The 16,140-nt window shown below is 48.2% G+C and overlaps 1 protein-coding gene across 1 annotated transcript in view; it reads left to right on the forward strand.

Moving 5' to 3' along the window:
* The window catches only part of adgrb3 (adhesion G protein-coupled receptor B3), an 840,122-nt gene that overhangs the window by 453,798 nt on the left and 370,184 nt on the right, over positions 1 to 16,140 (forward strand). The window contains exons 14-15 of the mRNA XM_078213595.1: positions 5,005 to 5,151; positions 6,885 to 6,960. Of these exons, the coding sequence (XP_078069721.1) occupies positions 5,005 to 5,151; positions 6,885 to 6,960 (223 nt within the window). The remainder of the gene's footprint in view (positions 1 to 5,004; positions 5,152 to 6,884; positions 6,961 to 16,140) is intronic.

Here is a 16,140-nt window from a genome sequence, read left to right on the forward strand (position 1 = left end):
GCGTGGCCAATGCATCTAACCAGCACGTCTTTCAGACTGTGGGAGGAAACCAGAGCACCCGGAGGAAACCCACGCAGTCAAGGGTGGAATGGTTAATTCCATTGTACCTTTACTTTGTGCAAGTGGCAATGGGAGGCATGATAGAAGAGTTTTCGAGCAAAGAGCACATTAAGCAAGGCCTGTTTTAACTGCAGGCATAGACTGTTACCTGCCCCTCCATCAAGTCATGGATGGATTGATCAGACAAAAGAGCTGAACCATCAATTGGGACTGTCTGATTTCTCCTTTAGCGTAAAAGTGCACAGGAACATCTACTTAATCTGCAGATACTGGTCAATTAACGGAGTGACATTATCTGATAAATCAGCTGGAGCAGCACTGGTACAATTCAAGGCCAAGGGTTCCTGCAAGAACAATTTATAATCTATCACTCTCTGCATCTTTTCCCTCCCTTGATATCCTCAAAGTTATCGGCCAATTCAAATAGATTCACATTTCTGACATGTCTGAATGCAAAAGTGAAACTACACCCATTTATGGTGTTACTTCACCCAACTTGTCTAACTAATGGTCTTGGTTTAAGCTAAATTACGAATGAACTGAGGCTCATCAAAATTTTGATTTTTAAAAATGTATTTATGGGATGTGGGTATCGCTGGCTCGACCAGCATTTATTGTCCATCTCTAATTGCCCTTGGGAAGGTGGTGGTGAGCTGCCTTCTTGAATTTTTGCAGTCCCTGAGGTATAGGTACACCCACAATGCTGTTAGGAAGGGAGTTTCTGGATTTTGACCCAGCGACAGTGAAGGAACAGTGATATATTTCCAAGTCAGGATGGTGAGTGACTTGGAGGGGAACATCCAGGTGCTGGTGTTCCTAGGTATTTGCTGCTCTTGTCCTTCTAGTGGTTGTGGGTTTGGAAGGTGCTGTCTAATGAATGTTGGTGAATTCCTGCAGTGCATCTTGTAGATGGTACACAGGCTGCCATTGTTCGTCGGTGGTGGAGAGAGTGAATGTTTTTGGAAGGGGTAGCAAGTAAGAGGGCTGCTTTGTCCTGGATGGTGTCAAGCATCTTGAGTGTTGTTGGAGCTGCTCTCATCCAGACAAGTGGAGAGCGCTTCATTACATTCCTGACTTGTGCCTTGTAGACAGTGCACAGGCTTTGGGGAGTCAGGAGGTGAGTTAATCACCACAGGATTCTTAGCCTTTGACTTGCTCTGGTAGCCACAGTATTTATATGGCTTGTTCAGTTTCTGGTCAATGGTAACCCCAGGATGTTGATAGTGGGAGATTCAGCATTAATAATGCCATTGAATGTCAAGGGACGATGGTTAGATCCTCCCTTGTTGGAGATTGTCATTGCCTGGCACTTATGTGTTGCAAATGTTACTTACCATTTGTAAAACGTCTTATTCCTGATTTTAACTCATGGCTGCAGCCGTGTGTGGAGGTCAGGTGGGGTGAGGCAAGGGCGGCAGCAAACCATCCCAGGTCTGGCAGCATGACGCCCAGGTGGTTTTAACTCTGCAGCCTGATCAGCGTGGGCCCAGTCAGGTTTGTGTCCTGAACCAACAGAAAACTGGTCCACATAAGAATATATTGAGTGGACAAAGGTCACCACTGGTGATGAAGAGACGGTCCCACTGTCAGGTAAAGAGCTGGGGTGTTTGGAATGGCCCAGTAATTAGGGTGGGCTGAGGGAGAGGCTTAAATTTCCTTGCTGGGCTTAGAATCATACAATCCCTACAATGCAGAAGATGTCCATTCAGCCCATCACGTCTGCATCGACTCTTTGATATAGTGTCTTTCCCAGGCCCTCTTCTCCATTTCATTGCCGCAACCCTGTGCATTTACCGTGGCTTCCATCTAATCTACACATCTTGGGACTCTAAAGGAATTTTAACCCGGAGGAAACCCACGCAGACTCGGGGAGAATGTGCAAACTCCACACAGACAGTCATTCGAGGCCGGAATTGAACCCGGGTCCCTGGTGCTGTGCGGCAGCTAACCACTGTGCCACTGTGCCACCTCCATGAATAAATCCCCTAATCAGCTCTACTCCTCCTTTTACCACCTTTTCACTATTTATATGCCTAATTTATCACTGCAGCATTTCTTACCTGACCAGGTGCTGGACTTTACAGTTGCTAGTCAGATGCATATTCTCCTGGGCCCTCTCCTGCTCCTGACCCAGTTACAAAGACTCTTCTGACTGATTAATTCTTTGACAAAAAGCAAAGCTTTGGATTTTCACTTTAGCTGATGCTGTAAGCTCAAATATCACAACTGAGGCTTTGCATTTCTTGTACTATTCGCCATGCATATTCAACAATCCCAGTTTGTATCAGGTTTAACATCAATCAATCAACAATGGTAGTGCATAACTTCTCAGGGCTGAAGATGCTCTTTGCACTAAAGGTTTATAGAATGTCCATTCATCTCTGCACTGAAAGACCTGCAACTGGGATTATGGACATGTGCAGATTTGAACTGAGGTTTAATAGATTAATACCAGGACTACGTGGTTTGTTTTATGAGGAAAGCTTGGAAAGGTTAGGTGCATATCCACTGGAGTTTAGAAGCGTAAGAGGCGACTTGATTGAAAACTTTAAGATCCTGAGATGTAAATGAGGAGAAGATGTTGCTTCTTGTCGAAGAATCTATAACTAGGAATCACTGTTTAAAATACGGGGTGGAATTATCCTCCCCCGCCATGGTGTTCACTGTAGCGGAGGAGGGCACCTTGCCAATGGCTAGTGGCGGGATCTTCTGGACCCGCCATTATCAACAGGTTTTCCTGTTGAAGGCTGCAAAACCTGCGGTGGGAGTGCGCTATCTTGGGACCTTAAGAACCCGCTCACATGAACGGCCAGAAAACCCACCTAAGATGTAGCTCATTTCAGATACAGATGAGGGGAAACATTTTCTCTCAGAGAATGGTGAGTCACAGGAAGTCTCTTCCTCAAAAAGCAGTGGGAGCAGTGGGATTTTCCATCCGCGCTCGCTCGCCCCAAGGCTGGAATCATAGAATCATACGACCCTAACTGCAGAAGGAGGCCATTTAGCCCATCGAGTCTGCACAGACCACAATCCCACCCAGGCCCTATCCCCGTATCCCCATGTATTTATCCTAGCTAGTCCCCTTGACACTAAGGGGCAATTTAACATGACCAATACACCTAACCCGCACATCTATGGGCTGTGGGAGGAAACCGGAGCACCCGAAGGAAACCCACACAGACATGGGGAGAACCTGCAAACTCTACACAAGCCGGGAATCGAACCCCAGCCCTTGGCGCTGTGAGGCAGCAGTGCTAACCACTGTGCCACCAGGCCGCCCTAAGAGCTCAACGGACTTTTCCATGATTCGCAGAATTTTCAATCCCGCAGCAGGCTGAGTGGCAACGGAAAATTCTGCCCGTTGAAACTAGACACAGTTACTCCTTATCTCCTCCTGCTCCAAGTACCATGCACTAAGTGGGCATTGGTGACCATGGACTGTTAGTGTATCAGCAAGTGCATGCTTTGGCAATTACATTGTTAAGCTAATTACCTTACGAAAGAAAGGTGATGGTTATTGACTGAACCTTCAAAGGAGAAAATGAACACATCTACTTGGTGTGGGGGAATGACAAGGAGTTTGTATTACTACTGAGATCTGTGTGGAATAAACTTGCTGAAGGTAAAAGACAAGCTGCTGTATTATTCCTCCATTCAATACTAACATTGATAGCATGGACTTGCACTGGATTGGTCCATGATTATGTTTGGCAAAGCACTGCAGTGGTTGCCTCCTGTAGTATGGCTGTCTTGAGGAAACTCTCCTGCTCTTCCTAACTGCCATGATGTGGAGATGCTGGTGTTGGACTGAGGTGGGCACAGTAAGAAGTCTCACGACACCAGGTTAAAGTCCAACAGGTTTGTTTGGTATCACGAGCTTTCGGAGCACTGCTCCTTCATCAGGTGAGTGGACTCATCACTCATCTGAAAGCTCATGATACCAAATAAACCTGTTGGACTTTAACCTGGTGTTGTGAGACTTCTTACTGTAACTGCCATGAGGCATATCGGAAGGAATCATAGGTGCTGTGCCCCCCAAAAAACAAAGAGGATTTTTTCATTTTGTGGGCTGTTTGCAGGATCTTGCTGTGCACAGTTTGGCTGACTGTTCGCCAACATCACAACAAAATGATGATGAATCAAAAAGTTAATTAGTGCAAAGCACTTCCAAAGTATTTCTCAGAGCTTTCATGAGGTACTGTATAAATGCAAATGTTTGGCCACATTACGAGCACACTTTCCCTGGCCATCAAGTCCTGAACTGAAACCTGAATCCAGAGCTTCTGGCCCAGAGGCGGGGCACTACCTCTACACCACAAGACTTCCTCTCCTTGTTGTCCATACCAAAGTTGTTAGGAGCTCAAAAGCCAAAGGCTGGGCCACCAATCCCCTAACAATTACTCACACGACTGCGACATCCCATCATACCTGCCCAGCTGACCGATGACAACATAAGTAATTACTTGATTGCACAGTGGTTAGCACTGCTGCCTCACAGCGCCAGGGACCCAGGTTCGATTCCCGGCTTGGGTCACAGTCTGTGTGGAGTCTGCACGTTCTCCCCGTGTCTGCGTGGGTTTCCTCCGGGTGCTCCAGTTTCCTCCCACAGTCCAAAGATGTGTGGGTTAGGTGGATTGGCCAGGTTAATAATTGCCCCTTGGTGTCAGGGGGACGAGCTAGGGTAAATGTATAGGGTTATGGGGATAGGGCTTGGGTGGGATTGTGGTCGGTGCAGACTTGATGGACCGAATGACCTCCTTCTGCACTATAGAATTCTCTGATACTATAATTCTATGATTGATAATGAGCAGGTTAATATTCAAAGAACGTGAAAAGAATATGTTGAGACTGAGTGATTACTATCTGTCAATTTGGCTCAAAGTTTTGCCTGTGATCTTGATTATAATTTGCCGTGAATCAAATCTATTTGTGGTTTCTTATTAGTGGCCAGCATTCACAAGCTGCCTGCGGCATCTGTTCTGACCGATATCAACTTCCCCATGAAAGGAAGGAAGGGAATGGTCGACTGGGCAAGAAACTCCGAAGACAAAATTATTATTCCGAAAAACATATTCACACCCGCATCACCAGGTGAAACATTGATAGTTTATTTTGTATGTTCTTATAAGGAGTAGCACACCTAATAGGGAATGGTGATCGTTGATTGACATTTTAAGAGGGGGGAGGTGAATTTCCACCAGTGTTCTCTCAATTGTTTCTCAGTATTTGATTTATTGTCACATGTATTGGGATACAGTGAAAAGTATTGTTTCTTACGCGTTGTACAGACAAAACATACCATTCATAGAGTACATAGGGGAGAAGGAAAGGAGAAGGTGCAGAATATAGTGTTACAGTCATAGCTAGGGTGTAGAGAAAGGTCAATTTAATATAAGGTAGGTCCATTCAAAAGTCTGATGGCAGCAGAGGAGAAGTTTTCTTGAGGCGATTGGTACGCAATCTCAGACCTTGGGCCCGATTTTATCATCAAGTTGTGCCCGTTTTTGGGCGCAGAAACTTGGTAAAGTTGGGCATGAGGCGATCTGCGCCCACCTCTGCGCCAGTTCCCCCTTTACCAAAGCCCGAAAATGGCCACGATCGGGACCACGCCCAAATTGGGCACGACAGCCAATTAAATGTATTTGCATGCATTTAAATTGACTTAATGGGCTGCACGCCCAACTTTACCGGAACTTCCCCCTTTACCACTGCATTTGTCCATCCAGAATCGGCGCAAAACGGACATGCTCCACAAAAGTCCGATTCGGGCGGGCGCTCCAGTTAGTGAGGAGGTGAGTGTCGAGTGCCCAACGGCTCTCTGCTTCAGATCGGTGCGGGGAAGGGGTGGGGGAGGAGGGTGTAACGGCTCCCTTCCTGAGATCAGTGAGGGGGAAGGGGAGTCCGCTGCCACTCTGCCTGTGATCAGTGAGGGAAAAGGGGGGGGGGTCCGCTGTCACTCTGCCTGAGATCGGTGAGGGGGGGGGGAAGGGGAGGGGCCTGTGATCGGTCTGGGTGGCGGGGGTGAGGGGATAAGGGGGTCAGTAATGTTGTGGGGGTGGGGCAATGTCTGTGGGGCCGGGGGAGGCATTATCCGGCTGGGAGCAGTGTGGCAGGGGAGCCGCATTCAACCTTTTTTTTTTGCACAAGCGCCGTTGGAGGTGCCAATCGGAGCTGCAGGGTAAAGCCCCGCCTACAGGCTTCTGCAGTGCGATTCAGAATTGCTGATATTTTTGCAGGCAGAGTGTGTATGGGGGCGCCTGAGAACGGGTCTAAAAGTCAGATCTGAAACACTCCCAGTTTCAAGTCTGTCCAGCGCTTAGAATCACAACGGTAAAATCGGGCCCTTTGTATCTTTTTCCCAATGGAAGAAGGTGGAAGAGAGTATGTCCAGGGTGCATGGGGGTCCTTGATTATGTTGGCTGCTTTTCCGAGGCAGCAGGAAGTGTAGACAAAGTCAATGGACGGGAGGCTGGTTTGTGTGATGGACTGGGCTGTGTTCACAACCCTTTGTAGTTTCTTGCATTCTTGGTCAGAGCAGGAGCCTTACCAAGCTGTGATACATCAGGATCTCTATCGCCCATATTCCGACAAAGCAGAAATTTACCCCACTCTCTGACGTGTAACCAGCCCTGGCGAATTTTGTAAAATGTATTCAAAAGGGAAATGGATAACTGGTTGAGGGGGAATCTTTTACAGATCTTTGGGAAAAGAGTAGGGAAATGGGACTAATTGGATGGTTCATGCAAAGGAATCAGCAGGTTGTTAGATGGGATGAATGGCCTCCTTCGGTGTTGTAAGTTTTTATGATTTGATTTTTTTTCCAGAGTTGGACGATTCGGTTGTCTTTGTACTTGGCACGATATTCTACAAAAACCTGGGACTTATTTTGCCCTCCCCAAGGTAAGACTGAGACTGTACTCTTTTACCAGCCAGTTACTCACTGCTCCAAACTTCCATTTTGTTGGCTTTCTTTATTGCTTGAAAACCTGGTGAAAGCGTTAGCTGCCATCTCTCTAATTGTACCCGAAAGGACAAAAAGGCTCCACTTTTTAATAGGATTCTGATATTCTGGGGAAGCAGCACGGTGGCACAGTGGTTGGCACTGCTGCCTTACAGCGCCAGGGACCAAGGTTCAGTTTCGGCCTCGGGTCATTGTTGGTGTGGAATTTGCGTGTTCTCTGGGTGCTCCGGTTTCTTCCCACAGTCTAAAGATGTGCGGGTTAGGTTGATTGGCACCGGTAAATTGACCCGGTGTCAGAGGATTAGCAGGGTAAATGTGCAGGGTTATGTGAAAAGGGCCTGGGTGGGATTGTGGTCGGTACAGACTCAATGGGCCGAATGGCCTCCTTCTGCACTGTAGGGATTCTATGATGGTGATAATCCTTTTGCTGTGATCTTTAGACTGTGACCTTAAAACTGGGGCATTAAACCATGGCTTGGAGAGCTGAGAGTTCTCCAGGTATCATTTCTCAACATGAAAACAAAAGGGGCTAATTCATTTTGGAAGCTGTTTGCAGGATCTTGCGTGCACAGTTTACCTGACCATTTGCCGATATCACAAGAATTACGATAATTCAAAAAGTTCATTTGTGCAAATCACTTTCAGGCACATTTCTCAGAGCTTTCATCCTTTTACACAGTGACCTATTTAATTTGTAGTTTGTAGCTGCCGTGTTTCTGAGTTCCTCTTTTCTTTCATTGTTTCTCGCTCCTTGATTAGTCATTCATTCATGACAGAACCCTCTCTGTAAAACACTGGAATGAACTGCAAGAAATTCTACAGCACTGAGCAGTCTTACATAGCCTGAAGCCAGTGTATGAGAGTTAGATTGTCTTCAAATAAAAAAACACTGAAATACTGTAGCATGTATCCATGCTTACTCTAAGCAACTGTGGGATACTTCCCTGTAAATAATATTTACAGAACCTTCCACATCAGTATATTTTAGTTAGATCTGCTTTTTATTTGATATTGTTTAAGTTGGCACTCTAGTTATTTATCATATTAAAGGCTCTAATTGCCACATTCTATATTGGTAAGAACTGTAAAATGTTACTCATTCACAGGATGTGGACATTGCTGGCATGGCTAGCATTTATTACCCCTTCTTAATTACCCTTGAGAAGGTGGTGGTGAGGCACCTTGTTGTAATGCTGCCGTCCATGTGGGGTTGATACATTATTGCTAATGTCTTGTTTTGCAGCTGAGTTCAGATGTCGCGATTTGTTTTTTTATATAGGGCAGAAGTCCACAACTCAATATCATGGTTAGCAGTGTTACCTCACAGCATCAGAGACCTGGGTTCAATCTCCAGGTTGGATCACTGTCTGTGTGGAGTTTGCACATTCTCCCTGTGTCTGTGTGGATTTCCTCCGGCTGCTCCGGTTTCCTCTCACAGTCCGAAAGACGTGCTGGTTAGGTATATTGGCCATACTAAATTCTCCCTCAGTGTTACCCAAATAGGCGCCAAAGTGTGGTGACTAGGAGATTTTCACAGTAACATCATTGCAGCGTTAATATAAGCCATCTTGTGACACGAATAAATAAACTATGTAAGATTTCATCACTCCATCATAAGGTCAGAAGTGAGGATGTTCACTGAGGATTGTATAGTTCGCTACTCCTCAGATACTGAAGCAGTCTGTGTGTTTATGCAACAAGACCTGGACACCATTTCCTGGGATAATAATGGACAAGAAATATTTGTGACAAGTTATTATTGGTTATCCCTCGCTAACAAGGATGGTTGTCTTCCATGAATCCAAAGATGGCTGATGGGGCTGATTTGGAATCTGCAGACTTTATGGCATGTAGAAGGCTTGTTGCCACGTGGGGTGTCTAGTCATGTATTCCCTGTTGGGGATGTGATGCGCGTTATCACACACGAGGCTTGAGGTGCTCAGGAAATAAAGGCTTTTATTTGCTGTTACAACGAAGCTACTAATTATATACACGATCCCAGACTGAGGGGTCCCAGACAGAGCAGTGACCTTTATACCTCTCCCAGGAGGCGGAGCCCAACTGGGATGTACCATAATAACTATAATACAGGTGTAACAGCCCAACCCTAACCCCAACAGCAACAAGTAGAACAACCCATCCCTCACCCCAACAGCAACATATATACATACTTGTAGTACTGGCCAGACCCTGGCTCAGTACTATCTAGTGGGAACCAACGATGGTTCACCACATTCACCCGTCCTTTGAAAACAAAGGCCAGCGGGGTACAAAAAAAACAGAATAATTTGTCATCAGTCTATAAGTTCAGACGGTCAGGGGGACCGCACCATCGTTGTGACCTCCTCAACACCGGCGATGACACCGGAGTAGGCACTCGCGGTGGCGTTCTCCCCAAGGCGATGTCCAACGGTTCCTCCACAGTCTCACGGGCCGGTTGACCCGGAGGTGATGAAAATCCGTTGAGTTCCGACACGCTCTGAAGTGGCGACCATCCTCTGGACTCAGGCAAGCTGTACACGGGAGTAAAAGGGTTAAGTAATGGTCCCGATGCTGCCCGCGCCCTGTCCGGAGGGGAAACAATAGTTAGGGGGTTTCTAACAGGGGGTATGGGAGCGACAGGGGTTTCTACGTCCCCTGCTGGCGCCAGGTCTCGGATCGAGACCGTGTCCTCTCGCCCGTCAGGGTATGCCACATAGGCATACTGAGGGTTGGCGTGGAGGAGATGGACCTGTTCGACCAACGGGTCGGACTTGCGGGCCCTAACATGTCGCCGCAGGAGGACAGGTCCTGAGTACGTCAACCAAGACGGTAATGAGGTCCCAGAGGAAGACTTCCGAGGGAATGAAAACAGCCTCTCATGGGGAGTAGCGTTGATTGCCGTACACAGGAGTGAGCGTATGGAATGGAGCGCATCAGGGAGCACCTCTTGCCAACGGGAGACTGGAAGGCTTTTTGACTTCAACGCCAGTAAGACAGCCTTCCAGACTGTAGCATTCTCACGTTCCACCTGTCCGTTACCCCTAGGGTTGTAGCTCGTGGTTCTACTAGAGGCAATCCCGTATGAGAGCAGGTATTGCCTCAAGTCATCGCTCATGAACGACGAGCCCCTGTCGCTGTGAATGTAGCTGGGGTACCCGAACAGGGTGAAAAGATCACGGAATGCCTTGATAACCGTGGCAGCGGATGTATCAGAGCAGGGAATAACAAAAGGGAATCTCGAGTACTCATCAATGATGTTGAGGAAGTACACATTCTGATCTGTTGAGGGAAGGGGGCCCTTAAAGTCGACACTCAGTCTTTCGAAGGGACGAGTGGCCTTGACTAATTGTGCCCGGTCAGGTCGGTAAAAGTGCGGTTTGCATTCCGCACATACCCGACAGCTTCTTGTTATGGACCTGACATCCTCCACCGAGTAGGGCAGATTGCGGGCTTTACAAAGTGGTAGAGCCGAGTGACCCCAGGATGGCATAGGTCATTATGGAGAGCCTGCAAACGGTCCTCCTGTATACTGGCGCATGTTCCACGCGAGAGGGCATCCGAGGGCTCATTGAGTTTCCCTGGACGATACGTGATGTCATAATTATAGGTGGAGAGTTCAATTCTCCACCGCAAGATCTTGTCGTTCTTGATCTTGCCCCTCAGCGTGTTATTAAACATGAACGCCACGGACCGCTGGTCCATGATCAGGGTGAACCGTTTTCCCGCCAAGTAATGGCGCCAATGCCTGACGGCCTCCACAATGGCCTGGGCCTCCTTTTCCACCGCTGAATGCCGAATTTCGGGGCCTTGGAGGGTGCGGGAAAAAAAGGCGACGGGCCTGCCCGCCTGGTTAAGTGTGGCGGCCAGGGCGAAATCAGATGCATCGCTCTCCACCTGAAAGGGGATGGACTCATCAACAGCGTGCATCGTAGCTTTCGCGATGTCGGCTTTTAGTTTATCAAAGGCCAATCGAGCCTCTGGCGTTAGGGGAAAAGAAGTGGACTTGATGAGCGGACGGGCTTTGTCCGCGTAATTGGGAACCCACTGTGCATAATAAGAGAAGAAGCCTAAGCAACTTCTCAGTGCTTTTGCACTAGTGGGCAGGGGAAGTTCAAAGAGGGGACGCATACGGTCTGGATCAGGGCCAATGACCCCGTTTTCCACCACGTATCCGAGGATGGCTAAACGGCGCGTACGAAATACACACTTCTCCCTGTTGTAGGTCAGATTCAGGCAAGATGCAGTGCGTAGGAAATTCAGGAGATTTGTGTTGTGGTCCTGCTGGTCATGGCCGCAGATGGTGACGTTATCCAGGTACGGGAAGGTAGCCCGCAGCCCGTTCTGGTCCACCAATCGGTCCATAGCACGCTGGAAGACCGAGACCCCATTGGTGACACCAAAGGGAACCCTGAGAAAGTGATACAAGCGACCATCCGCCTCAAAAGCCGTGTATTGTCGGTCCTCTGGGCGAATGGGGAGTTGGTGGTAGGCAGACCTGAGGTCTATGGTGGAGAACACCCGGTACTGCGCAATCTGATTGACCATGTCAGATATGCGCGGGAGGGGATACGCATCCAGCTGCGTGTATCTATTAATGGTCTGACTATAGTCAATGACCATCCGGGGTTTGTTCCCACTCTTGACCACCATGACCTGCGCTCTCCACGGACTAGCGCTAGGTTGTATGATCCTTTCCTTGAGGAGCCGCTGAACTTCAGATCAAATGAAGATCCGATCCTCAGCGCTGTAACGCCTACTCTTAGTCGCAATGGGCTTGCAGCCTGGCACAAGATTCTGGAACAGGGAGGATGTGGTAATCTTCAGCGTCGAGAGGCTACAGGCGGGGCGCGTTGGGCAATTTGGAGGCTGCTGTTCTCCCACTGAAAGCGGAGGGAGTGGCCCACCGTACTGTAGGGTTACACTCTTCAAGTGGACCATGAAGTTTAGTCCGAGAAGTATTGGCACGCAAAGGTGCGGCAACACCAGGAGCTTGAAGCACTCGTCAACCGTGCCTTGCACCGTTAAAGTTACCACGCATCTCCCTAGCACGGTGACAGACCGGGACCTTGATGCCATAGAAATTGTCTGTTTGACAGGTTGAATCTGGAGTCCACACCGCTTCACAGCGTCTGGGTGGATAAAACTCTCAGTGCTCCCACTGTCAAACAGACAATAAATCAAGTGGCTGTTTACCTGAATGTCCATCATAGACTTGTCGAGTCTATGAGGCTTGGCCTGGTCCAGGATGATCGACGCCACCGTTGGTTCATGAGCGCCACTGCAGGCAGCTGAGATTGACAAGGATGACCCCTGCTGGTCGTTCGCGGTCAGTGCCGACCAACATGGCCGCTCCCATAGGTCGCACGTGGGTGATGACGCCAAACTCAGCGACCCCTGGTGATCACGCATCTCCGACTCCATCGACCGTAATGGCGTCGTCCTGGCCTCGCACGTGGACGAAACCCTCGACGATGCCGACAACAAAGAACCGGGCTCCGAGGAATCGCAGGCCGCACTGCTGTTCCTAGAAGCAGGTTTAGATCGGCATACTTTCGAATAGTGCCCCTTCTTACCGCAGGCGGAGCACAACACAGCTTTAGCGGGACACCGTTGCCGAGTATGCTTCGCTCCCCCACAGAAGTAACACCGCGGGCCGCCCGGAGCTACTGCCGTCGTCAGGCCCGAATGTGGGCACGCCATCACGCAGCTTTTCGAACCCGAGGGACGAGGAGGAATCAGCGACTGCTCCTGCCACGTTGTCTCCACGTGGTCTTCAGGATACACTACTAGGCTTTTGGAGGCCGTCTCCAACATATCCGCTAGTTCTATCGACTTAGTGAGGTCAAGATTACCTTGCTCCAGTAGTCTGAGTCGGATGTAAGATGATCCGATTCCCGCCACAAACGCATCTCGAGCGAGGTCGTTCATATTCTGATCTGCCGACACTGCTTTGCAGTTACAGCCCCTGGCTGGCTGTAGGAGCTCGTTCGCGTATTCTTCCGTCGTTTCGCCGGGCTGCCGTCGTCGAGTGGCTAAAAGGTATCGAGCATGCATTTCGTTTGGCGGTTTAATGTAACGCTTCTTAAGAAGCTCGAGGGCCTTTGTGTAGTCGGTGGCCGCACGGATCGCGAGGTATACGGTGTCGCTTACCCTCGCATGGAGGACCCGGAGTCTGTCATCGTCTGTGGTGACCGCTGCGGAGGCTGCCAGGTAGTCCTCAAAACATTTCAACCAGTGGTCGAAGGTGTTAGAGGCGCCCGCCACACGTGGATCCAGTGTAAGACGTTCAGGTTTCAATATCTGCTCCATCCTCTCTGTATCGTTTTTTTTTTCTTTCGACGAGAGTTTACTTAACAGCAAATAAAATTGATGCGCGTTATCACACACGAGGCTTGAGGTGCTCAGGAAATAAAGGCTTTTATTTGCTGTTACAACGAAGCTACTAATTATATACACGATCCCAGACTGAGGGGTCCCAGACAGAGCAGTGACCTTTATACCTCTCCCAGGAGGCGGAGCCCGACTGGGATGTACCATAATAACTATATTACAGGTGTAACAGCCCAACCCTAACCCCAACAGCAACAAGTAGAACAACCCATCCCTAACCCCAACAGCAACATATATACATACTTGTAGTACTGGCCAGACCCTGGCTCAGTACTATCTAGTGGGAACCAGCGATGGTTCACCACAGGATGATGTCTTCTTTTTGCCCCTTTCTCTTTTCTTCTTCATTTTATTGTCATTGAGTCTCAAGTTTTTTCTCACATCATATTTGCTTCTTTTGCAACTCACTTTAAATTTGTGTCCTCTTGTTCTGAATCCATTTATGAGTGGGAACAGTTTCTCCCTATCTACTCTGTCCAGTCCCCTCATGACTTTGAATGTCTCAATCAAATCTCCTCTTTGTCTTCTTCTCTCCAAGAAAAACAGTGCCAAACTCTCCAATTTATCCTCACAACTGAAGTTTCTCACCTCTGGAACCATTCTTGTAAACCTCTTCTGCATGCTCTCCAACACGTTCACATCCTTCCTATAGTATGGCACCCAGAACTGTAGACAATATTCCAGCTGAGGTCTAACTAGTGTCTTCTATCAGTTCAGCATAACCTTCTTGCACTTGTATTCTATACCCCAATTAATAAAGCCCAGGATACTATATGCTTTATTAACTGCTCTCTCCATCCTGCCATTTTCAGTGATCTATGCACATATATACCCAGATCCCTCAGCTCGTGTGGCCCTTTTGGAATTTCACCTCCTATTTTATATTGCCTCTCCATGTTCTTCTACCAAAATGCATCAGCTCACACTTCTCCTCATTGAACTTCATCTGCCACCTATCTGCCCACTACACCAACTTGTCTGTGTCCTTTTGAAGTTCTATGCTGTCGTCTTCACAGTTTATAACACTTCCAAGTTTTCTAAAATCTTCCACCGGCAGCATTGATGGTGTGACTCCAGTGCTTTGAGGTGCTTCCTATAGTTGTCCATGTTTCAGCCCTACACAGAAGAGAAGAGATCATAACCGCCTGGTAGAGCATGAGTTTGGGTTCAGTTTTAGTGCGTCGATCTTCAAGCAATCACTTCCTTTGGTGGCCAAAGACTGCCCCATCAGATTTCAGACGATGTTGGATTTCTTCATCAATATCAGCCTTCTGTGAAAGATAACTTTGAAGGTAATGGAAGTGTTCCACATGTTCCATCATGAGTCTAAATCAGTGAGGTTCAATGAGATGTTCAGAACAGCATGCTAGGAGCATACCTAAATGTAAGATGCCAACCTGGTGAAGCTGCAACACATGACTGACTATATGCATACTGAACAGCAGAAGCTGCATGTTATAAACAAAGTCAACTGATTCACAACCAACTGATCAGATCTAAGCTCTGCAGTCCTGCCACATGGGTGGCACAGTGGCACAGTGGTTAGCACTGTTGCCTCACAGCTCCTGGGACCTGGGTTCGATTCCCGGCTTGGGTCACAGTCTGTGTGGAGTTTGTACATTCTCCCTGTGTCTGCGTGGGTTTCCTCTGGTTTCCTCCCACAGTCCTAAGATGTGCGGGTTAGGTGCATTGGCCATGCTAAATTGCCCTTTAGTGTCCCGGGATGCGTAGATAAGAGGGATTATCAGGGCAAATATGTGGGATTACGGGGATAGGGCCTGGGGGAATTGTTGTTGGTACAGACTTGATGGGCCAAATGGCCTCCTACACTGTAGGATTTCTATGATTCTATGATCCGGTAGTGAATGGTGGCTGCCAAATTAAATAACTAACAGGGGAAGGAGGCGTCACAACTATCCCCATCCTCAGTGATGGGGGATTAAGCATGTTTTTCCCTCTCGGTGGTTCTCCCACCACTATTCCAGGCCCACTCTGGATGTTATGTCCTTCAGGATTCAGCCGGCTTGGTCAGTAAAGGTGCTGTCAAGCCACTGTAGGTGATGGTCATTGAAAGCCCCAAACCCAGATTACATTCTGTGCCTTTGCCATCCTCAGTGCTTCTTCAAAATGGTATTCAGCACCACGGAGTACCGATTCATCAGCAAAGGGTGGTAGGTGATAACCTGCACGAGGTTTCCTTGCTCGTGTTTGACCAATTTCAAGGACTCCAGAGTCACTGTTGACGACTCCCAGGGCACATCCCTCTCGACTGTATAACACTGTGCCGCAACCTCTGCTGGTTCTATCCTGTCGGTGAGACAGGACGTCCCCAGGGATGGAGATGATGGTGTCTGCGACAGTGTCTGCAAGTTACGATCCTGTGAGTATGGCTATGGCAGGCTGTTGCTTGATTAGTCTGTGGGGCAGCTCACCCAATTTTGGCACCAGACCCTAGATGACCCTAAATGAGGAGGACTTTGTAGGATCGAATGACTTGGGCGTGATTTTGACATGTCTGAATCTGATGCTTAAGTCCATGCTGGTTTTATGCTTATTATAGCTTATTGTTCTTGTAGCCATTGATAGAACTGAGTTGTTTGTTAGGCCATTTCAGAGTTAAGAGCAGTTAAGGGTCAACTACCTTGCTGTGGCTCTGGAGTCACATGTAGACCAGACCAGGTAAGAATGGCAGATTTCCTTCCCTAAAGGACATCAGATGGGTTTGATCCATATTGGTTAGATAGCTA

The sequence above is a fragment of the Mustelus asterias genome, chromosome 5 (assembly GCF_964213995.1).
Source record: "Mustelus asterias chromosome 5, sMusAst1.hap1.1, whole genome shotgun sequence".
NCBI classification, from domain to species: Eukaryota; Metazoa; Chordata; class Chondrichthyes; order Carcharhiniformes; family Triakidae; genus Mustelus; species Mustelus asterias.